Source organism: Molossus molossus, unplaced genomic scaffold, assembly GCF_014108415.1.
Source record: "Molossus molossus isolate mMolMol1 unplaced genomic scaffold, mMolMol1.p scaffold_m16_p_15, whole genome shotgun sequence".
Lineage (NCBI taxonomy): Eukaryota > Metazoa > Chordata > Mammalia > Chiroptera > Molossidae > Molossus > Molossus molossus.
The window spans coordinates 45,638,973-45,663,424 of record NW_023425350.1 but is presented as its reverse complement, the minus strand read 5'-3'; the positions used below and the strand labels follow the sequence as shown (position 1 = coordinate 45,663,424).

At 35.3% G+C, this 24,452-nt stretch overlaps 1 protein-coding gene across 1 annotated transcript in view; it reads left to right on the top strand.

Moving 5' to 3' along the window:
• Positions 1-24,452, top strand: part of LOC118630792 (WD repeat containing planar cell polarity effector) — a 359,956-nt gene that overhangs the window by 118,834 nt on the left and 216,670 nt on the right. The window contains exons 7-9 of the mRNA XM_036262931.1: positions 3,396-3,510; positions 5,720-5,853; positions 9,297-9,491. Coding sequence (XP_036118824.1) covers positions 3,396-3,510; positions 5,720-5,853; positions 9,297-9,491 — 444 coding nt within the window. The remainder of the gene's footprint in view (positions 1-3,395; positions 3,511-5,719; positions 5,854-9,296; positions 9,492-24,452) is intronic.

Here is a 24,452-nt window from a genome sequence, read left to right as displayed (position 1 = left end):
TAAAATCCCCATCCTTACTGTGCTTTATTTTTCTCTGTAGTTCTTATTGCTATCTGACATTATATTAAAACTATTTATTTATTGCTGTGTCCACACTCAAATTCAAGATCCCTGAGGGGAGTAGGGGCAAGAGTATTGTCTGTTTTGTTCATGGCTGTATCTTCAGCACCTAGAATAAGGCCTGGCTCGTACAAAGTACTAACTAAATATTTGTGGAATGAATGAGTTGAATATATGAATAAGTGGCTGACCCTCCCTTAAGAAAGATTATGAAGGAACAACCAAGCTCACTGGGCAGGATTCGCAGTCCCCAAATCACCACCACTGTCTCCATGCACAGATCAGTTGTCTATTGAGTTATACACACTTTCCTACTACACCTTGACACTTTCCCTTTAAAAACTTCCTGCTTAAGTTCCCTCTTTTACCTAGTCTCACAGGCTGCACTTTCCATCCTCATCCCACAAAAGCAGTCTTTTAGAATTAATTTTATAACATATGCTCATACATAGAAAAAGCAATTTCTGTCAGGAGAGGAGGGTTCATGATAATGGTGGAGAGATCTGAAAGTACAGAATAAGAAATTTGAGACTTGGACAAATTAAATTCCAAAGTTTTGAAGGAACTTGCAAATACCTTGGAGACACTGTCCTTGTGAAATCATAGCAAATGGGAAAGGCAACAAAAGATTGTACTGGTTATAATTCACCTGGAGTCTAGTGTTTTATATCTAATATTGAGTCCCATCTGGGCACAAGATTTTTAAAAAGACAAAAGAATGGGTTCAGAGATGGAAAAAAATATAGTGAGAATACATTGATACTATCCTATCTTTCTTCAGATGAGAAAATGCAATTGCAGAGAAGTTGAGTAACTCCCCCAAGGTCACAAAGGTAGTAAGAGGCAGAGCCAGTGCTAATTTCATTCTGATTTTAGAGTCCATGTTTTTAATCACTATGTTATTTTAATATTTTAAAAAGTGCTATTAAAAAAACAAAAAAACAAAAAACTGGGGCTACCTACTGTAGATGTCCTAAGAAGGCAGTGTTAGTCTTTACCTTAAATGTCACTACTTCTTTCTTAGTCCCCCTATTTTACCCAGTCTATACTTCTATTATAATAGGACCAGTAACAACTTTTTATTACACTTATTTACTTGTATCTCTACCTCTCTCTTTTAACCTACATTTAACCTATTTTTTTTTCTTTATTGATTTTAGAGAGAAAGGAGAGGGGGAGAGAGAGAGAAACATTGAAGAGAGAGAACATTGTTTGGTCGCCTCCTGCATGCGCCCCAGTGGGGATTTGGCCCACAACCTGGGCATGTACCCTGACCAAGAATCAAACCGGCATGGTGCATGGGTCGATGCTCAACCACTGAGCCACATCATTTAACCTTTTGAAGGATTATATTTGATTCACTTTTGAGCCACTAGTTTTTGTTGAATGAAAGAAATGAATGAATTTTAAGTTGATTAGAACTGTCTAATGGTGGAATAGCTTTTCTGTAAGGTAATGAGCTCCTGGTCACTGGCAGTATTCAAGCATGGGCTGGATGCTTGAAGGATACTTGAAGGGATACTGCAGAAGGAACTTCCGTGTCATGTGGAAGATTAAACTAGGTTTCCTTCTAACTATGAATTATCTGATCTTGTGATGAGCTAATTATGATTATTTTTCTAAACATTAAGTTAGCACCTATGTGCCTAGCATTGTTCTAGACACTGCAGATAAAAAGATAAAAGTGGCTTACCCAGTATCCATAAGGAGCTAGAAGTCTTTGGATAATTAAGTAACCAGGTTCTTAGAGTATAGGTATAAAGTTTTAGTAGATTCATACCTGCCTGTTTCTATTGATTTTTGAGATGTTTTGAATAAATGAGGAAGGGAAGAAGAAGCTGTTACAAGGGGAAGAACTAGATATGAAAGATGACCCTAAAATCGCCTTCCTGAGAAAGGAGAATTTAGGGAGTGAAAATCACATGCTATGTTCTTATAGGGGTATTCTCCCAAATGTGAATACCAGTGTTTTCCATCAAGGTATGTTATAGGGCTGGATGTAATTTGGTAGCAAAAGTAATTTGAAATTCTTGGAACAAATGTGCTTTCTCCAAAACCAATAATGATGATTAAGTCCTACCCCCGTGTACCTTCTTGAACCCCCTTTAGGGGCATTGATATAAAATGGACAGTCCATTAACTCTTGTTGTTCACAAGACTGAAAAGAAAGCTTTCTGGTGAGTAGGACAAGGATTCTAACAGTTAAGTACAAAGAGACCCTTCAGTTTCTTTTCTGATTCATGTGCCTGAAATCTGTTAGGCAGTGGGGGAATAGTGGTCTTTTTTTTAATGTGACCCTGGTCCTTTATGCTGCCCATCTTGCACACATGTCCCAACATGTCTTGACACAGAATCATCCTCTCTAGCTGGGACATGATGCCTAGATAGGTGGGGAATTCCCATTTTGTTTAAAATCATAGTTGTCTTTGGGTTTGGCTGGCATGTTCATGATAAGTTTACTGACAATTGTTTTTTTTCCTCTTATGCCATATGCTATTCCATGATTCATCTGCTTTGAGTCTGTTGCCTTGAAGGTGAAACAATTTCTTCCAATGTTGATATTTCATAATCTTATAGATAACAAGCATACGCATATGCATAGTCCTTCAGAAGTTTTAAACATTTGGAGATGAATGAATTATGCTGCCACAAATGGAAAAGAGCAGTATAAAATCATAATGGTGATCTTAAAGCATCTTTTGTTGGGCGAGCACTGATATTGATAAAGCCCGGGTACTTTACTATATTCCTTTATCTCTTCTTGAGAAATTGTTTCTGGTATGTGTTGTTTATTTATGAATTTTAAAATTTAACATTTTACTTTAATTGCCTATATTAAATTGTATTTTAATATCAAGATCTTTATTTATAAAAATGGGGTTTAAATTCCAAATAAATCTTTAATATTAGCTGTTTATATTGTTGTGGTGGCACCTTTTCTATCATACATAGTAATGACCATTCAAACCTCAAGAGATCTTTTAATTTTTTATATAAATAGTAATCTTTCAAAATATTTTAATATAACATATTACATTTCTAAATGCAGTGCAAAGTAGTTATTTCTGCATGGATACCTTCTAAATAGAAGATTAGACTTCTAAATTAAACTTGGTTTTTGCATATACCTTTAATCAATGCAACTATTGTTTTGCATCATTTAACCACCTATATTTGTCAGTGATTGATTTTTGATGAAGAAAAACTCCTTATAATTTTATGGTGTGGCTGCACGTGTAAATATCTGTATAAGTTATATATTTGGAGAGAGATTTTTAAGAGATTCTAATCCTCAGTATATCTTGTTCCCCCTCTCTCCCATTACCTGTTTTTAGCTCCTTTTTGGTTCAGGTGTGCTGGTGTCCCTAAGCCTTTCTGGGTCGCAGCTGGAGAAGGTGATGATTGACAGAAGCCTGGTGGGGAAGCTCATCTCAGACACCATCAGTGATGGTAATTACCCTCATGTGCAAATCAATTGCCTATATTAACAGTGGGGAGGAGAAATAGTGTGTCAACAGGTAGACTAATTATTACCACTGGGGACTTGCAAACACAAGTAATTGCTTGTAATAGCATAGTTACAACCCGTGGGACCAATACAAGTTTTGGCTAATATTTAATATCAAAGTTTTTGTTGAGTGTTAGGTTCATATGCTGAATATTTTTCACTTTTTCCTTAAAATATGTGAATGTATTTTCAAAATGGGTTTTTCTGGTGTGTTCTTTCAAAATTAGTCCCCTACTGTTGATATTTCAAATATTTTTCATTTTCAAATGAATTTTGAATAAATAACCCAAATGTGTCAATACAGCTCCCAGTAAAAATAAACCTTTGCTTTGCCTGTTAGGAAGATTCTGTTACCAAAGTCTATGCATATTAACTTTAAGAGAGTTATATTGGGCAATATTTCTTTCTTTCTTTCTTTTTTAAGTTAGGATTGACATGTAACATTATATTAGTTTCAAGTGTACAACATAGTGATTGGGCAATATTTCTGAATATCAAAAATCAATGCCAAATATAATAGATAGATCTGGATCCTATTAAGTGATACTATAATAGTGTATAATTGCAACAAAGCACATAAGAAAAAGATTTTAAGGCAGATATTTAAAAGGTAGGATATTGACATTTATTGATCCCTAAGAGGCTCTTTGCTTTGCTAACCTACCCATTTTATTTAATTCAAAAAACTATCTTTTATAAGGAGTTATTTTTACTTTACAGGTAAAGAAATTGAAGCTAAGATACTAAGGAACATGCCCACAAATGAAAATTGAACCTGGTTCTAGCTGCAGAGCCCATTTTCTTTGCACTGTACTATGCTGACTCCTGAAGTTTTAAGATTATTTTCTTTTAGTCACAGTAAAAGGTCTAAGAAACAGATTGCATTTTTAATAAAGATTGAAAATTGTCAGTATATTAAATTGAATAATCAAAGGAAAATGTGGTCTAATGGAAATAAGTCAGACTCAATTTCATCATCCTAAAGAAAAGCAGCCTGCAGGATGACTATAATTAGTAACATTACTGATGATAATACATTGTGGGTAGGGTTGTAAGTGTGCCGTGTTTTCTTCCTCAAAGGAATAAGTGCTAAGGAAGCTTCCCTATGGAAAAAGTTTCATTTTCATATGTTTCATAATTGATCCCTTTGTTGACAATGCAAATAAAATAGTGACTGTGATGGTTTTATCATACTGATGCACCTCTGTAAGAACTAAAAGGAGACTTCCAACACTATTCATGTCTCTGAGATATCTTCTTTCACTTGTTTCTTTTATTTATACCTCCAAATAATACATTCTCATGAGACTATGATAACAATGTGATTTCTTGGCAGTTCTCCAGATTCTCCTGTAATTGTGTAGATCTACTGTTGGTCACTGTTTGCACAGTGAGTTGTGTAGAAGTAAAAAAAAAATATATAAAGACATTCAATAATTTCTTTATGCAAGGAACAGTAAAAAACATATTTCAATAATTTTTATCAATAATTTTATATAACATTAATGGCCCTTTCTGTAACCCACAAAAATTATCTACCCATTTGTATGCTTTAGAAATAAAGCTGTAGAAATACTTTTGCTAATCTTTCTTATTAAATATTAACTTGTTTAATGTACATATTGGAAATAACATGGTTTATTTCATTCGGATTGTATACTCTCAAGAAGAAGGATCATAAATGAAAATTTTTCAAATAATAAGTGGTGGGGAATACTGATCTGTATTCTGTAATCCAATTTATTCTCAGATGGTTTATATCATATAAACACAGGATTAAAGGCTAAGGATAAATAAAAGTACATGTTTTAATCTTTATATTCAGATGTGAAATGGTCTTTATTTTGTGGTTTTCTAGCCGTACTTCCAATTATATCTTATTTGATGTTTGCACCCAAACATCATATTGAAATGGTCTCAGAAAAGAAGGGAAAGTATCAAATCCATGCATGATCGGGTTGATGATTATCACTTATTTCCAATATCTTGTAAAATGTCATAATGATATTTAGGAGACTTCAGTTATTCAATTAACATTTATATTCTGAAAATAGATTTTTGTAATAATTTCAGTGGAAAAAATCTATTAGTTCATTGTTATTTTATTGTAACTCATTATTTGATGGTATTATTAAATCTTTTTTTTTTAAGCTCTTCTCACAGACAGCTTTATCATCTTGTCATTTTTGGCACAACATAAACTATGTTTTATTCAGTTTACCAAGAAGATGGGTTCTCCTGATGTAAACAAAAGATTGGAAAAACTCTCAGCTTTGGATTATAAGGTAGAGATTTCTATTTAAATAGTCATATTATTATTAAGGTACACTTGAGTATCACATGAGTTGATGTTATGCTCATTATTCTTGAACATTTCTGGATTTCAGAGTTACAGGATTAAGCTTGATTCACTAGAAACAGTGGCCATCTAAATTTTCTCTTTTGCTCTCATTATGGGAGGTCTAACAATGTCATGTTTGGAGCAATTTATATAGCACTTATGGAAGAAAAAGAGTGATAACAGAGACAAATTACACATTTGAAAATAGTTTTGTTGCTGGTGGTAGTATATATACCATTTTCCCCTAAGACCCCATGTTATGTTTCTAAGCTAAGATAGCTCCTCTGGCTTCTATTTCACAAGAAAAGAAAGAAGGAAGAAGGCAGTTGCAAAGGTTAATAGAAAAGTGTAAAAAGTAAGGAGTGTGAAGATTCCCCCCTCCAACTGTAGTTGGAGAAAATGCAAAAAGAAATCTTCATGTTTTAGTATCTTTTCCTTCACTAACTCCGGGTAATTTGTTCCCTTTTATCAGGGACTTGACATCTGTTAAGGCAGGATTTTTATTTTAAATGATGTGTTTGATTTAAGTTTTTCCACATAATATTTTAAACTGCGTGGAAGGCATACTCTCTGCTAGAATGAGTATCTAATACATTTTCCAGGCTGTTTCAGTTCAAGGCCTCTTTTTAGCAATGACTTGTGTTTGCAAGATTGATCCAGCCTCTGTGACGTGGATTTGAGACAGTTCACTGTTCACTGGGAACAGAGCTGATATACGGCTTCCTTAAAAAAGATGCACGTTATGCTGTGCCTAGTGTATATAGCAAAGGCAAAGATTTTTAGAAGTTAGCTTTGAGGCTTGAAGCTGTGTGTGTTTTTGAATAATAGTATTTAACCTAACCTTTTGCCCTTTGGGATTGTTTCTTATTGTGATTGAGGTGGTAGTGGTGTGAGAGAAGAGCTAATTTCATTTAGTAGAAACATTTATCAAAAAGATTCTTAATACAGGATAAAATATAAGTAAGTTTTTCATTGTGGTAATAAACTACAATTTGATTTTGTTTACCAGCTTTGTGGAGCTTCTATAACAATATTACTTTGTGTAATATTGATTTTCTTTAGCTGGAAATCAGTGTATTATATTATCATATATTATATTTTGGTTAGTCAAAAAGTTGGTATTAACATCTTTAATGGGATGTTATTTTCCCATTAACAGAATGGCTAACTGTAGAGTTACTTGAAATGGTGTATATTTACCAGTACTGTTCTTCAGCTGTACCAGTGTGCATGAACACAAACTATTTTAAGTGTTGCTAATGCTGTCATATAACATTTTGTATGACTAGTTTCTCCATCTCAGTTAGGTTTGATGGATAGCTTAATGAAGTCTTCTCAGCCAAAGTAGCAGTGGTTATCCATTAAAGAGAGCAGAGAGAAACTGTCAGGATGTCATCTTTTCTTATGGAATGATGTGGAAAATAGACCTAGTATGTGAGCCTTTATACCTTAAGTAAGGGAATTATTTATTTTTCCTGCCTTTGGATTTGGGAAATTAGGATATGGACATTCCATGGCATTTCTGTCATTAGAGAAGTAATCCCTTTGAAAAGCCCATGGATTTTATAGTCTAGTTCAATATTTAAATATAAGTATTTAATACTTAGCCATTTGTCCTTTGGAAGGATATTTTAAGAAACTTCTTCATTTTACTTGCCCTATAAAGCATCATGATACAATGTGATGCCATTCAAATGTATGGGAAAAACGAAATTTCAGCTAACATACGTGATTTGCATTATGTGAGGACTGAAAGTGCCAGTCTCTTGTTTTAACTCTATTTCCTCATGTAGAAATTTTTAAGTAATATGTTTACATGGCAAGTAGAATATCAAAATAATTTGTGTATTTTTAAGGATTTAGTAACTCCATTGTGGTATTTCTCTCAAACAAGAAGATAACTAATGATACCAAGAGCTTAAACATAAGAATTTGCACTTCAAAGCATAAAGAACGTCTGTTTTCTGCCTGCCCATTTGGATTTGAAAACAAGGAAACAGAATATTGTAATTCTGCTTTTCTTTACAGCTGTACCATAATTTAATTCTTACAGATTGAAATAATTTTGTCAAAGAAAATTGCGCGGTAAATATCCTGAAAGTATTGACCTTTAACAAGTTTTCCTGTCTGCATTCGAAAAATCCAATTCAATTTATTTAACAGTGAAGGGACAGTGCAAGGAGTTAAATGTTTACCATGAGAGAACAACACTGGTAATTACTTTGATTTCAGTTCCTTTTGATGTGCATTCAGAGGACGAAGAGGTCAATAATATTATGGCCATGCAAATAGAAAAGGGTTCCTTCTGACCATATTAAAAAAAAATAGCAGAGGATTATTAAAGCATTAACCTTGATTTTAATGGCCTTGGTTGAGTGGTGAGATCACAATTTGGATGAGCCTGATTATTTACTAAATACAATACATAAATGCAACGGGTTCTTAACACCCATTGCACTCTGGCATTATCGCATTACTGCCATCCTTTGTTGCCTTGCAGACAGGAATATGAAAGCAATCTGTCATGTAGTGAGACTGGCTCCAGAAGCATTTCTCTGATAAGAAGACCCCCTGCCCTTTGCTAGTGTCTGGTCCAGTAGGCTTAGCCATGCGCTTAATCCCCAGAAAGTGGTTCGATTATTGCTGACCAGCAATGGCAAGATAGTTTTTTTTTTCTTCCAAGCTATCAACCTTCCATTAATTCTTTAAGCAGAAATACAGTGCAATCTATATTTCCTTGGCATGTGTCACCCAGATGGTGCCGTGCTTATGTTTTCAAATAACCATGTTCCAAAATAACATAGTTTGAATAATAAATTCTACAAATTCTTCCTAAGAAAGAAAAGCATAATTCTCAGAAGCTGTATAAACTTTTACACATGATGCTGTGGCTTATCCTTTTATACAGAATGTATGTGTATATTTCTCATATGTTCTTTAAAGTGATATTTGCCTCAAATTGTTTTTCCTTTTATTGTTGTCAGTCATTGTTAACGTGTTATGTCTTAAACAGAATTCAGACACTCTTGGTCAGCAGTACTGAACTTGTCATTTAATATAGCTGGTCTCAAATCCTCTGTGTAGGTCGATGCTGTCAAGCAACCATGACTGTACATTTTGGTATCGATTGGGATTGCTACAGCCAATTCCTCCCTAACTTACATTTTTCCTTTTTCTTTCCTCTGCTAAAAATGGAGAGAATTTTGAACATATGTCTTTTTCAAATGTGTCAAAAGAATTTGGTAAATTCTGACACCTTCTTAAGCACATGTTTAACATGCATACTTACTTGCATTTATCTACATTTACAGATGCTTTAATTTTTATAATACTTTGTGATTTTGCATTAAAAAAATGATTCCTATATGCTTTTTTTTTAACCATTAGATTTCCTATTATGAAATACCTGGCCCAGTAAACAGGACAACAGAGCGTCGCCTAACCATCAATTGTACTCAGGATAAAGTCGTTTGCTGGTGGCCACTGGTCAGTAATGATGATGCTTGGCCATGGACTCCCATCTCTTCTGAGCAGAACAGGGCCAATCTGCTGCTCCTGGGTTATGCTCAAGGAAGACTGGAGGTAAATCTAAAGTAAATATATACATATATTATTGAAGAGCAAATAAAATAGGATTATTCATTTTTTTCTATTCTGAAGTAAATTCAAATGCTTTTTTAAACCTATAATTTATTTTCCTAAATATTAAAAAAAGGAATATGAAATGGGATTCTTAAAAGTATCATATCTAGAAGTTACATAGACAATTTCAGGGCTGGCCTGAATAGCACAGTGATTAGAGCAAGGCTTCTGGGTTCAATTCCTAGCTCTGCTACTACCTAGCTCTCTGTCCTTGAGCAAGTTACTGTCGTCTGTGTACTATGGTTTTGTTAATTTAAAAATAGAGTTAATGAAGATAAATGAGTTAATACATGCATTTAGAGCAATACCTATACAGAGTAAACTATCACTGATCACTATTATGGTTCTTGTTATCATTATTAGTACTATCATTACTGTTTACTCATGATTTCATATCTGTCAGAGCTATGTTATCAGTCACATTCTTGAAACTTCAGTCAGTGAACAGTCAAATGCCTATTTTGTGCACAACCCTCTGTGGCTGGGGCAAGAATTTGTAAGGAGGACTATAGAGCGGCAGGCTTCTCAGTCTAGTATCCCGTCTCAGACAGGAGCACCAAAAGGGTTCCTCTAAGAGGCAAGGCCAATATCTCATCCTGTTCCTGATGATGGTTCTATCATCATTCATTATTGTGAACCTATGGGTATTTTCAGCTTGTACCAGTACTTTGAGTATGAAATTCTGTTTTACTTTTTTATAATTTAAAAAAAAGCATTCCCCATTAAAAAAATTTTTTTTTGCCTGTTTAAAATAGTGTGTTCCTATATTTTTTCTAAGTCTGTTATCTTTTAGGCATTAAGGAGTATTTCTCAGAAACACTATTCTGAGATGTAATGAACAAGTTCAATTTTTCTCTATCACTACCTGCCTCTTTTGGTTTTATAAACTTTCAGTCTGTTTTTTAAGGCTGAAAGGTCCTTTTTTTATTAATTAATTAACTAATTAATTAATTAATTGTTAGCCTCTTTCTGGGGATTTTTCCCATTCTATTGCAGTAACTAACACCACTTGTAATGCTTTAGGTGTGGATTTTGTGAGGCTAAGGAATGCTTTGTTCCTATTTACTTCCTGTTCATGCCCACCATTTTATTGATCTTAGGTCTTGAAGCAAATTGAATAAAATACTTCATTAAAATTTGAATGTAATAAAGTTCATTATAATTGTATTAAATGTTCTGTTTCATAATAAAAGTAAAAATAATTAAATCAGCCTTTAGTTCTACATTACACAATTTACCTTTATTTGAAATGAATGTATTATATTAAATTAGGAATGTTCTAAAAGGGTGTACATATGGTTTACTTACCTTATCTCTTGGTGTCATCTAGATCATGGACTTCAGAGTTGGACAGACATGGGTTTGCCTGTTGGTTGAACGATATACTAACTATGTGGCCTTTATCAAATTTAGTCCCTCTAACCTTCTGCCTGCTTTTAGCTAATTCACTATTCTTTGGCCTTAGGTAGATCATCTACTCTCTCTGACTAGTTTTCTAATTTTAAAATGATGGCTTTAAACCAGATAGGTTACCTCTGGTTCCCTGACAGCTCTAAAAAGTGCTCATCTGGGTGGAAGTGGGGTACAGACTGACAATCCCCTGAAGGGGAGGTGGGGGGGAGAGAGAAACCACTGAACTTATATGCATGTATGTATGAACAATGGACATGGACAACAAAGGTGGGGACAGAGTGGGATCAGTGGGGGGAAAAGGAGAAACATCTGTAACAAAAATTAATTAATTAACTAAATAAAAATTTTTTTAAAAAGTGCTCATCTGTGTCATCCTATGGAGTGAGAGGTCCCGGTTCAATTCCCGATTGGAACACATGCCTGGGTTGCAGGCTCCATCCCCAGGAGGGGGCATGCAGGAGGCAGCCGATGGATGTTTCTCTCTCACATCCATGTTTCTCTCTCTAGAAAAGCAATAAAAACATGTAGTTTTTAAAAATGCTTGTCTGGCTTCTGCAGCACACATGTGATTTAGCCACTGCCTGCTCAGATGCCTTCAGTAGATACTGAAACTAAACAGCCTTGGCACTGAAAAGCCCACCCTGACTGGCCTTTTCAGTGTTATATCCTTATACAAACCTGTGTTCTAGCCAAATGGTTTATTCACTGTCTCATTAGTTTCTGCCTCCTGCCTATGTACATCACTGCTATTTCTACCTAAAGGTCCTTCCCTTTTTCGTTCTGCATCACTCAGAAACTACTGAGCATGACCATGGAGTAAGCACTTGTATTTTATGCCATGGAATACACATGCAAAACTGTTCCTGCCTGCAAAGATCTTAGTGTCTACCAGTGAGAGACAAACATGAGAACGTGTGAGTGCACTCAAGTGTTATTTGGTGCTGTGGAGAGAGTATGTGTAAGCCATAGTCGGAGCCAATGGGGAATGATTAATTCCACTTAGTAAGGAGGGAACATTAAACAGGCTTTACAGTTTGCTCAAATATGAGATTGGTGCGTAATTTTACTTTCTTTTGTTATTTCTAAGTTTCATTTCAAGGTTGTACTACCCTATGAAGTGATTTGGCTAGCTTTTCTTTTTCTTCTGTCTGAAACAGCAGAAGGAATTATCTGATACTTAAATGGTAAAATTCACCTATAAAGTCTCCTGGGTGTGGTATCTTTCAAAGAAGGTAGATTTTTTTTTTCATACTAGCTCTACTTTTCAAGGATTGTTTTTACAGAAATTCTATTTTTTCCTTGTGTTATCTTCCATAATTTATATTTCTGGAAACATCCATTTTATGTATTTCAATAGATTTTAATAAAGTTTTTATATGATACTTGCACATGATTTTTAAGTATTCACCACTGACTGCATAGTTAAAATCCCCCTTTTCAATTATAATACGTTGTTATGTAATTCACCTTTTTGGAAAGTAGCTTTTGTGTTGGATTTGGCCCTTTCAGTTATTCTATCAAAATTAAACTGTAGGAAAAACTAGGAAAGATTTCTTTTCCAGAATCTCCTGTGTGCTTCTGTATGCAAATGGTAAATATTTTTTGGAAGAAATGGTTAGGGAAATAATTGTTTCTTTTTTTTTTTTTTTTAGTGTGAAGACATAATCTTTAGGACTTGTAGCACTTTTTTTTTTTTTTAGCATATCATATACTAAAACCAAAACCCTATAAGAGTAATATTCAGGCATATGTCTTTAAATTATTTTTTCACAAGTGACCAATAAACTTCTTGAATTAATATTAGAATAAAAGATGCAATATATTCTTAAACCCTAAATTTCAGTGTCACAGAGAAGTTTAATCTTTGCATCTAATATACTATAGAATTTATAAAAAGCATTTCTTAAGTAAGATTAATCAGAAAATATTATAAACTTTTTTTTTTTTGGACACTGGCAAGATCCTAGAGTAGTGGTTCCTTGCCTTGGCAACACATTACAGTCACCTGCAGAGCTTTTACAAAGCCCGCCCAGACCAGTTACATCAGAATCTCCAGAAAGGGAGGGACATTTGTATTCTTTTACAGGTTCCCTAGGTGATTCACATGTGCATCCAAATTGAGAACCACTGCTTTGCAGCATAGTAAAAAAAAAAAAAAGAAAAAGAAAATTAAAGCCATCTTTTTTGCATAACATACCATGGAAAGGATAAAGCCCACATACTGAACCAAATGAGAGTTTTAACAGTAGATTCTAAGTAGAAAATTGGCTTACCAAGCAGCTAAAAAAGAAAAGAAAACAAAGGATACAGAAATAAGCTCTCTGTGACTGAATTATCTGTCTGTCAGAGCAGGAACATTTTTTTATTTTATGGATATTAGAAAACTGCTTGTCTAATTTCACACTACAGAGCTCTAAACAACGGTATATATCTTAATTAGAAACACAAAGCGGAAAGTTACGAAGTCTAGGAAAACAATTTTCTTTTGAAAAATATACACTAGATAGTGTTCGGAAAAAGAAAAATTTTATCAGCAAATACATTTAAAAATAGTTTTTAATAGTGTATGTGTGGATTAGCATAAGTAACACGCTAGTTTAATTTAAATTTCACATACTCTTTATACTTCTTTTTAGAAAGTTACTGCCATCATCTTAGAACTACCTAATTCATTCACTGTCAAAAATGTAATGACAACACAATTTATTGTTCCTTTACCTTTATATTTGAGCAAGTATTTTAACTTTTCAGCCATATGGATTTGGTGATGCTTTCTGAGTATGGTTTAATTTCAAGATACCTTACTCAGAAAAGGCCACCTGAAAATGTTTAAAAAATGAACAAAAAATACATAAGCAGAGCTGTTAAACCATAAGACCTTTTGTTAGGGCTAGGGAAATATAACCATACAAAGATAACTTTTTCCTCATAAAAGTTAAAAACTATTTTTGTAGTGACTTAGAGGAGCATCAACTGATGGGAAAGTAAAAATGTGACTACCTTTTAATACAGTGTGATTTGATAAAACAAACAGTCAGAAAGCCTTATATGTGCATCCAACTGAAAAGCTAAAATACTTAAATTTCTTTTCCAATGAAATTATGTATTGTGTTAAACTTTCAACCAGATAACAAAGATTTTCTATTTTAGGGATGATGTTTTGTTTTTGTTATTTTAAATCTCTTTATTGTAAAACACATTAAAGAAAATCACACAAAATAAATGTGTATTTTAATAAACTAATACAAAGGAAGCACTCCTGGAACCACACTTAGGTCAAGAAATAGAACTTTGTTAGGCACCCAGAAATACTACCACGTACTCTGGCAGGATCTCAGCTTCTTCCCAGTTTCCAAAAGTAACCTCTGTCATGACTTTTAAACATTTTATTGTAAACCCAGGTAGTTTTTTTTTTTAGAGGGAGAGGAAGGGAGAGAGAGATAGAAACATTGATGTGAGAGAGAAACATCCATCGGCTGCCTCCTGCACACCCCGCAATGGGAATCAAGCCCGCACCCCAGGCATGTGCTCTAACTGGAAATCGAACTGGGACTGCTCAGTTCATGGGATGGCGCTCAATCCGCTGAGCCACACTGGCCTGTCAAACCTTGTAGTTTTTTGGGGTTTTTTTGTGGTACATGCCCCTAGCAGGAACCGAACCCAGGACTCTCTGGTCCGCAGACGTCTGACGCTCAACCGCTGAGCCAAACTGGCCAGGGCAAACCTTGTAGTTTTTATCACCTAAACATGCATCCCCCAGAAATGTAGTTTAATATTATCTACTTGGAACACTTAATTGTGTCACTGTACATGTCAGGCTCTTTTTGGTTGTCTCTCTTTTTTCGTGTTAACATCTATTGATGCTCAGTGCCTAGATCCATTAAGTCACTGGGGTTGCAAAATGGTGATACTCTAATTGTATTATTATTTTTTCATTTACTAATTGGCACACTTTTATAAAAAGACAGTTCCACTAATCTTCTATTTGTTTTCTGATTGGTTGGATTCATATAATCAGGATAAATGTTTCTTTTCTTTATCAGTTTTCAAGATAATGAATTGGTTCCCTATCCTTCCCTTAAGATAACCAATTAGGTTTTTTTTTTAATAACATTATGAATTCATGGATTGAAACATATTTGACTTAATAGTTTTCATAAGTTTAGTTGTTATCCTTTTGGAAGCTCAGATTGTCTTATATTTGGACCCCCCTTCATAGTGGCTCCTTTTTTTGTCATGACTTTAGTGGTCTTGGGTAGTTTCCATGCTATATAGTATGACAATATGTTCTGTCCTTAACTTGTACATTTCCTGCCCCAGACCTGAAAATAGCCATTCTTCAAAAAGCTCTACTTTCTTTTCTTTTTTTTTTCCCCCAATTACAGTTTATGTTCAGTATTATTTTGTATTGGGTTCAAGTGTACAGCATAGAGAGTAGACTTTACAAAGTGGTCCCCTCGATATTTCAAGTACCACCTGGCACCACAACATAGTTATTACGATATTATTGAATATATTTCCTATGTTGTACTTTACATCCCCACGACTGTTTTGTAACTACCAATTTGTACTTCTTAATCCCTTCACCTTTTTTACCCAGCCCTACCAAACCCTGTCCCCTGAGACAACCATCAGTTTGTTCTCTGAATCTGTGAGTTTGTTGCTGTTTCGTTTGTTTGTTTATTTTGCTCCTTAGATTCCACATATAAGTGAAATCATAAGGTATTTTTTTTCTCTGTCTGACTTATTTCACTTAGCATAATACCCTCTACGTCCAACCATGCTGTCACAAATGTTAAGATTTCATTCTTTTTTATGGCCGAGTAGTACACCACTGTATATATGTACACAGCTTTTTAATCCACTTGTCTATTGATGAGCACTTGAGTTGCTTCTATATCTTGGCTATTTTAAATAATGCTGCAATGAACACAGGAGAGTATAAATTCTAAATAGTATTTTGTGTTTTCTTTGGAAATATATCCAGAAGTGGAATCACTGAGTCATAGGCAGTTCCATTTTTAATTTTTTGGGGGAAACCTCCATACTCTTCCATAATGGCTGCACCAGTCTGCATTCCCAGCAATAGTGCATAAGGATTCCCTTTCCCCACACCCTCACCAACATTTGTTGTATGTTGATTTATTGATGATAGCCATTCTGACAGGTGTGAGGTGAGATCTCATTGCAATTTTAACTTGCATTTCTCTGATGATTAGTCACATTGAGCATCTTTTCATATGTCTGTTAGCCATCTATATGTCTTCTTTGGAGTGGTATCCAGGTCCCTTGAACATTTTAAAATTGGATTGTTTTTTGGGGCAGGGGTGTTGAGATGTGTGAGTTCTTTATAAATTTTGGATTTTAATCCCTTATTGGATGTATCATTGGCAAATATCTTCTTCCAATCAGCAGGTTATCTTTTTGTTTTGTTAATAGTTTCCTTTCCTGTGTAAAAACGTTTTAATTTGATGTAGTCCCATTTGTTTATATATTTATTTATTTGTTTCCCTTGCCTGAAGAGATATGGCAGAAAAAATATTGCCAAGAGAAGTATCAGAGATTTTACTGGCTATGCTTTCTTCTGTGCTCTAGTTTTTGTTTTGTTTTTTTTCCCATGGAAAATAGCATTTTAAGCCCAAATTTGGGAGCTAGGGTTGTAATTCAAATTCAGAATTACAGGGTTTTTAATTTAACCTCTCCTATAAATCTGTATCTTCTCTCTTCCATGCCTAAAACTCCTAGTGCAGGGACACAATGGTTGTGTCATAATTACTTGTTTACTTTATCCTATAGTCCACACCTAACAGTCTCAGAATAATCATAATAATATTGCTACTACTAATGTAAATTACTGAGAACATTCTAAAACTTTCTGTCCATGTATTTTCATTTCTCCCCTTTCATTTTTAAATAGTTGTAGTTTATTTACATTATTGGAGCATACAGTCATTATATACAGGGCTCTCTTTTAATACTCATCTAGTCATCTATGGTATTTTGGTTTTGTTATTTAGTTGAACTGTTTCTTTCATGTGGAGATTCAAAACTATAATGCCACCAATACCACTTTGCCAGAACATATTCATGGTCATGACAAACACTTTTAGGTTAAACCAACTTTTTGTGAAAGGTTTAAGGCCTATATTTATATTCATGTTTTTTCATGTGGATGTCCAGCACTGTTTATTGAAAAGACTGTTCTTACTTCTTTATGAGATATAGTCAATGGATCTGATCCCTGCGTTTATTTCTGGGTTCTCTGTTGTGTTCCATTGATATATTTCTCTTTTCTTTCACGAATTAACTTTTTTTATATATTATGCTGACTGTTACAATAAATAGTTTTGTGGGTTAAAGGATTTTATTTTATAAACATATAAGTTGATAACTTTTACATACCAAAAATTATGAATAAGAGAATGTTTATACTTCCTATCAGATATGTCTGTTTTTCTAAGCTTGTAAGACATTTATATATTTATCCTATATACAAACATCAGATTTATTGAAAGGTATTAAAAGTAAGAGATATATCCATTTGAAAACAACAATTACTGTTTTATTTTTAGTTGATGTATTTGGGTAAGTAAAGATGTGAAGAATAGGGAACTCTCATTCACTGCTTATTGGAAGTAAATTAGTAACTCACTATGGAGAGCAACTTAGAAATAACTAATATGATTGAAGAGGTGAGTCCCCTATACTGAGAAAAATTAGCCCACCTGCACAAGGAGACATGTACAATAGTGTTCATAGCAACATTGTTCTTTATCTTTAATTTTTTTTTTCAATCCTCATCCAAGGATACTTTTTCATTTATCTTCAGATAGAGTGAGAAGAAAAGAGAGAAGGAGGGAGCGAGGGAGGGAGAGCTGGAAAGAGGGAGAGAGAAAAACATTGACATGAGAGAGACACATTTACTGGTTGCCTTCTGCACAACCCAGACCAGGGCCAGGGACCAAACCGCAACCAAGGTACGTCCCCTTAACCAGAATTGAACCCAAGACACTTTGGTCTGCGGGCCAATGCTCTCACTGCTTAGCCAAACCGGCCAGGGCAGAACATTGTTTTTATTTTTATTTTTTTTTCAGTTTTTATAGTTAATTTTTTCATCTGCTTGTCTTACTGTTTTGTTTTTTTTTCATTTTTTATTACAGATGTTTCTCCTTTTTTTTCCCTAGACACCCTCCATCCCATCCCCCCACCCCCCACCCCCAGCATTGTTGTCTATATCCATTGGTTACGCATACATGATATAAGTTCTTTGGTTTATCTCATCCACGCCCCTGCCCCCTGCCCCCCTGCTTTGTCTGTCAGTCTGAACTGTACTCCTCTCTATGTCTCTGGGTCTGTTTTGCTCATCAGCTTATTTTGTTCATTATTTTCCACAAATAAGTGAGATCATGTGGTATATCTTTCACTGATTGGCTTATTTCGCTTAGCATAATGCTCTCCAGGTCCCTCCATGTTGGCTCAAAGGATAAGAGATCTTTCTTTCTTACAGCTGCACAGTACTCCATTGTGTATATGTACCACTGCTTTTTTATCCACTCATCTACTAATGGACACTTGGACTATTTCTAGATCTTAGCAATTGTAAATAGTGCTGCTATGAACATAGGGGTACATATATCCTTTCTGATTGGTGTTTCAGGCATCTTAGGGTATATTCCTAGAAGTGGGATCACTGGGTCAAATGGCAGATCAACCTTTAATTTTTTGAGGAAACACCATATTGTTTTCCACAATGTCTGCACCAGTCTGCATTCCCACCAGCAGTGTACTAGAGTCCCCTTTTCTCCACACCCTCACTGGTATTTGTTGTTTGATGATTTATTGATGGCACCCATTCTGGCAGGTGTGAGGTGATACCTCATTGTTGTTTTAATTTGTATCTCTCTGATTATTAGTGATGTTGAGCATTCCTTCATGTCTCTTGACCATGTGTATGTCCTTTTTGGAGAGGTGTCTATTTAGGTCCTCTGCCCATTTTTTAATTGGGTTCTTTGTCTTCTTTTTGTTAAGTTGTATGAGTACTCTGTATATTTTGGAAATTAACTCCTTATCTGATGTATTGTTTGCAGTTATGCTCTCCCATATAGTGGGTTCCCTTTCCATTTTGATGCTTGTTTCTTTTGCTGTGCAGGTGCTTTTTAGTTTGAAGTAGTTCCATGTGTTCTTTTTTTTTTTTTTTTTTCTTTGTTTCTGTTGCCTTAGGTGATGTATCAGTGAAAATTCTGCTGTGTATGATGTCTGAAATTTTGTTGCCTACATTTTCTTCTAGGATTTTTATGGATTCACGAGTCACATTTAAGTCTTTTATCCATTTTGAATGTATTCTTGTGTATGGTGTTAAGTTGATGATCTAATTTCATTTTTTTTTTTTTTTATCCTCACCCGAGGACACTTTTCCATTTTTTGTTCAGATAGAGTGGGAGGGAGAGAGAGGAAGAGACAGAGAGAGAGAGAAACATCGAGTGGCTGCCTCCCACACGACCCAACCAGAGCCCGGGACAAACTGCAACCGAGGTACGTGCCCTTAGCGGAAACCGAACCCGGGTCTCTCTGGACCGCAGGCCGACGCTCTGACCTCTGAGTCAAACCAGCCAGGGCTAGTTTCATTTTTTTGCACGAAGCTGTCCAATTTTCTCAACCCCATTTATTAAAGAGGCTGTCTTTACTCCATTGTATGCTCTTGCCACCTTTGTCAAATATTAACTGAACAGAATGTCTTGGGTCAATTTCCAGGTTCTCTGTTCTGTTTTATTGATCTATATGCTTGTTCTTGTGCCAGTACCAGGCTGTTTTTATTACAGTGGCTTTGTCGTATAACCTGATATCCAGTACTGTTATCCCACCTACTTTGTCCTTCTTTTTCAAGATTGCTGTGGCTATTCAAGGTCTTTTTTTGGTTTCATATGAACTTTTGAAGTATTTGTTCTAGTTCTGTGAATTATGTCATTGGTATTTTGATGGGGATTATATTGAATCTATAGATTGCTTTGGGGTAATATGGACATTTTAATGATGTTAATTCTTCCAATCCATGAACAAGGTATGTGCTTCCACTTTTTTATATCTTCCTCTATTTCTTTTTTCAATGCCCTATAGTTTTCTGCAAATAGGTCCTTTACTTCTTTGGATCAGTTTATTCCTAGGTATCTTAATTTTTTTAGCCACAATGGTAAATGGGATTTTTTTTAGTTTCTCTTTCTGTGAGTTCATTTACTGGTGTATAAGAATACTGTCAATTTCTTGACACCAGAGCTCTTTTAAACTGCGCCAGTTTGGTTATATTGACACTTCCTTTGGCTTTATTTCTGGTTTTAAGCATCATTATGATGGGCAGCTGTGTGCAGGCTTTCCCCTCTTTGGTGCTAGGAATGTCTCTATGCTTGTATTCTCTATTGTAACTATTTCCTGCACTGAAAATTTTCTGATGGTCCTTTTAGGAATGCCTGCTAGGCACTTCTATGTGTACAACCAAAGAATTAAGAAGATATTAATGAAAACTTGGATATCCTCTGGCAATAGGGGAGCAAGCAGATAAATGGCTGTTGATAAAGTTGAATAAATTCACCTTTAAACATACACTCACACCCACACATGCACACACACAATAATCACTTATCCCTGCCACTAGGAGAAGAGGACTGAATTTTCAAATAGTGACTCATCTTACATAAGTCTGTTTGGTGCTGGAGTAATGTTCCTCAGGTGAACCTTTGATGAGATGTTCTCCATTGTTATTTTATCATTATCCTCCTATCTTCCTGTCCTTACTGGTTTTTCTCAATAGGTCTCAGTAAATTTTGTTTAGAAACAAGTCACTGGATTTTTTCTTATCTCAAAAATCTGTTCTCAATTGTCTCAGTAAATTTGTTGAGAAACAAAGACCTGGAAGACGCACCACAATTCTTTCATAAGGGAAGCTGAGCAGAACCTATAAGAAAAGAAATGGCAAAAATATAGGGAGGAATCATAAATGAATATCTCAAAAATGATCATGCCACAAAAATATTCTCTTAGAAAGGGCACTTGTCTATTGAATTATTTGTTATTTGAAAAATTCAACTTAAAAATGCAGAGTATGTTCTGGAAGGCAGATATCATTAAGAAGATGAGTATAATCTTTTCTCTCTCTACCTTAAATCATTGGAAAGCAGAAAGCAGTACATCAGTTTAGAAGTATAAGCCAAAAATTACTTCTGAATTATACTTCCCACAATATTGTTTTTAATAGCAAAAAAAAAAAAAAAAATTAGTAACAACTAAATGAACAAGAACAGAAGAATGAAAATATATTGTGTGGTAGTCAGAGAGTGGAATACTATACAGAAGTTGAAATGAAGAAACTAGAGCTATATGATTAAATTCTAAAAGAATAAGTTGAACAAAATGGAATTATAGTACAAAAACATTTATATAAAATTTTAGAAGATTCAAAACAGTGCTATGTGTTGTTCAGGACAGTTCTAGACTGATGTAGTAATAATATAGGAATAAATACCAAATTTATAATATCAATGCCTCTGGGGAGAGAGGAAAGGGAATGAGATCTGGCAAGTTTCAACTGTATCTGATATTTTATCTAATCTTTAGAAAAATTGTAGCAAAGGCATAGTATTTCATAAAGCTGGTTTTCACATTAAAAAATATATATATATTTAATATGTTTTTTTTTTTATTTTTTAGAGAAAAAAGGAGAGAAGGAAATGTCGATGTCAGAGAGAAACATCAATTTATTGCCTTTTGCACGCCCATACTGGGGATTGAGCCTGCAACCCAAACATGTACCCTGACCAGGAATTGAACCAGTACTTCTTGGTCCATGGGCTGATGCTCAATCCACTGAGCCACACTGGCAGGGCAAAAAAAAAAATTGTCTTCCACCCTGGCTGGGTGGCTCAATATGTTGAAGCATCGTCTCACACAGGTTTGATTCCTGGTCAGGGCACATACCTAGGTTGTGGGCTTGTTCCCCATTTAGGGTGCATATGGTACATAACTGATCAATATTTCTTTCTCACTTCGATGTTTCTCTCTCCCTCCCTCTTTTTCTTCCTTTCTCTCTGTAATCAATAAATACGTATCCTTAGGTAAAGATTAAAAAAATAATAGCCCAGCCAGTGTGGCTCAGTGGTTGAGCATTGACCCATGCACCAAGAGGTCACTGGTTCAATTCCCCGTCAGGGCACATGCCCAGGTTGTGGGCCTGATCCCTGGTTGGGGGCATGCAGGAGGCAGCCAGTCATTGTTCTCTCTCATCAATGTTTCTCTCTCTCTTTCCCTTCCTCTTGCTATCAAAATCAATAAAGAAAAAAAAATTAAAATATAATAATAAAATAAAATTGTCTTCTATGTTTATAATTTGCAATCACAGGTGTGGGCAAAAGTCAGTTTACAGTTATGAATACACAAAACAGTTTATTCTTGTATTATTATTTATTTTGTTATCTATATTTGCCAACGCCTGTATATAGTGTCAGCCATGAATTCTAAATAACCAAATTTGGGTGTTTTTTTTTAGAATCGGTATCTCTCATTCTTTTTATCTGCCATCCTGGCCAAAAAACCCAGGACTTTCTCTTCAGGAAAAATACTAGCCACTTGTTACATTGAGGCCTCCTCTGTCCCCTGCATTTTAGGTACATCATTTTTTTTTTTTTTTTTGAATCCTCATCCGAGGACATTTTTCCATTTTTTGCTCAGATAGAGTGGGAGGGAGGGAGAGAGAGAGAAACATCGATGTCAAAGGGACACATCGAGTGGTCGCCACCCACACGACCCAACCAGGGCCAGGGACAAACTGCAACCGAGGTACGTGCCCTCAGCGGGAACCGAACCCCGGTCTCTCTCGACTGCAGGCCGACGCTCTAACCGCTGAGCCAAACTGGCCAGGGCTAGGTACATCATTTTAAATTCATATGGCAATCCTGCAACACAGATGAATAAATCCTCATTTTACCGATGAGAAAATAACAGTTCCAAGAGGTTAGTTTGCCCAAGATTCCAGAGCTGTCTATCACCAAAACAAGGAGCCAGACCCTGTATGTGCTGCTTCTGCTGTACAGTGTTGCTTGTGGCTGTTATGCAGGGTCAATTCCAAAGTGAAATTAAATTCTGAACCTAACTATGTCAAATACTTTTAAGCATACAGGTATTTTGGATTTTAATGCTAATGTCATCTTATATTTTGAGCCATATAAACCTGACCTGGTATATTCATGACAATATACTACTTTCAAAGACTCCATTAGTCCATTGAGTGGGGTCCACATGTCTCTGAGCCATGTGGGCAAATGCAGGGGAGCCAAGAGAGTGTCAGGAGCCAAGAGGGCAAGGGATCAACCAAGATACCCCGAAGCCAAGAGCATAAGAGAGCAAGAGAGCAGGCTCCTTTGTTTAGGGGATTAATTATCTGAAATTTTCCCACACTTGCAGCAGCCACACCCACTCTGGCCAATGATCTGTTCCCATGTGTGACTGACAGACAAGTACCTTCCCTTTTCACCCAGACTTTATTGCTTATTTGTTTGTTCTCCCCTATCCAGTCCCTTCCCCCAATGATCTGTGGGAATAGACCACTGGCTTCCTGGGGGATGTTAAACTGCAGCTTCCTAGCAAAGCTACACAAATGGCATACCAGTAATATTTGGCCTTCCCTTTGCTCCCTTCCTGTTATTAATAACTGGGTTAATTATAACAGTATAAGTCTGTATGACCAAAGAAATACATATGTATTTCTTATAAAACACAATATTACCCTCCCTTTTTAACTCGTTTCTTGTGGTAATATTACAGTGTCTATTGGAGAGTCTCACAAACTTTTGGAAATGAGGAAACCTGGGGTCCTTCTCCCTGGACCTTGAGCCTTATTTGTTTTATGCCAAGTGTGCCATCTAGCTGGGCCCCTCATTATAGTCTGTGTGTATGAGTACAGGCCCCACTCAAAGTCACCTGATGACTCACTTTTCTGCTCTGAGGCTCCTTTTACAAAACTTGAAGCTCCTGGAAGTACATTTTAATCAGAATTATAGTGTTTGTTTCTTTTTTTTAATATATAGTTTTTGAAAAGTTTATTGCATACCTACTACCAACATAGCTTTTGGCTTGATGCTACATAGATACAAAAATAAGTAAATAAATAAAAAAGTGTGAAGTAGATTTTAAGCTTACTGTGAAAATGAGGACATATGACCAAATATAAGAAGTAAATTAAAAGCCAGATGTCACCAGAGAGTCATTGGCCACATTGGAGTGGGGAAGGGGGTATGGAGATGAGAACCAAGGAAGGAAGGATGTTGCCTAGCTGGGAGGACTCTAGATACTGGAATAGCCTCTGGTTTTGTTCTAAAAGAATGAATGTGTTTGGAAGTAAAAACTGAATCTCTGGGTGAAGAGTGTGGATTTCAGGCAAAGGACACGAGTGAAGTTGTTAATAGACAAACTGAAGCACAGGAAAACTTTTATGAGTTTATTTGA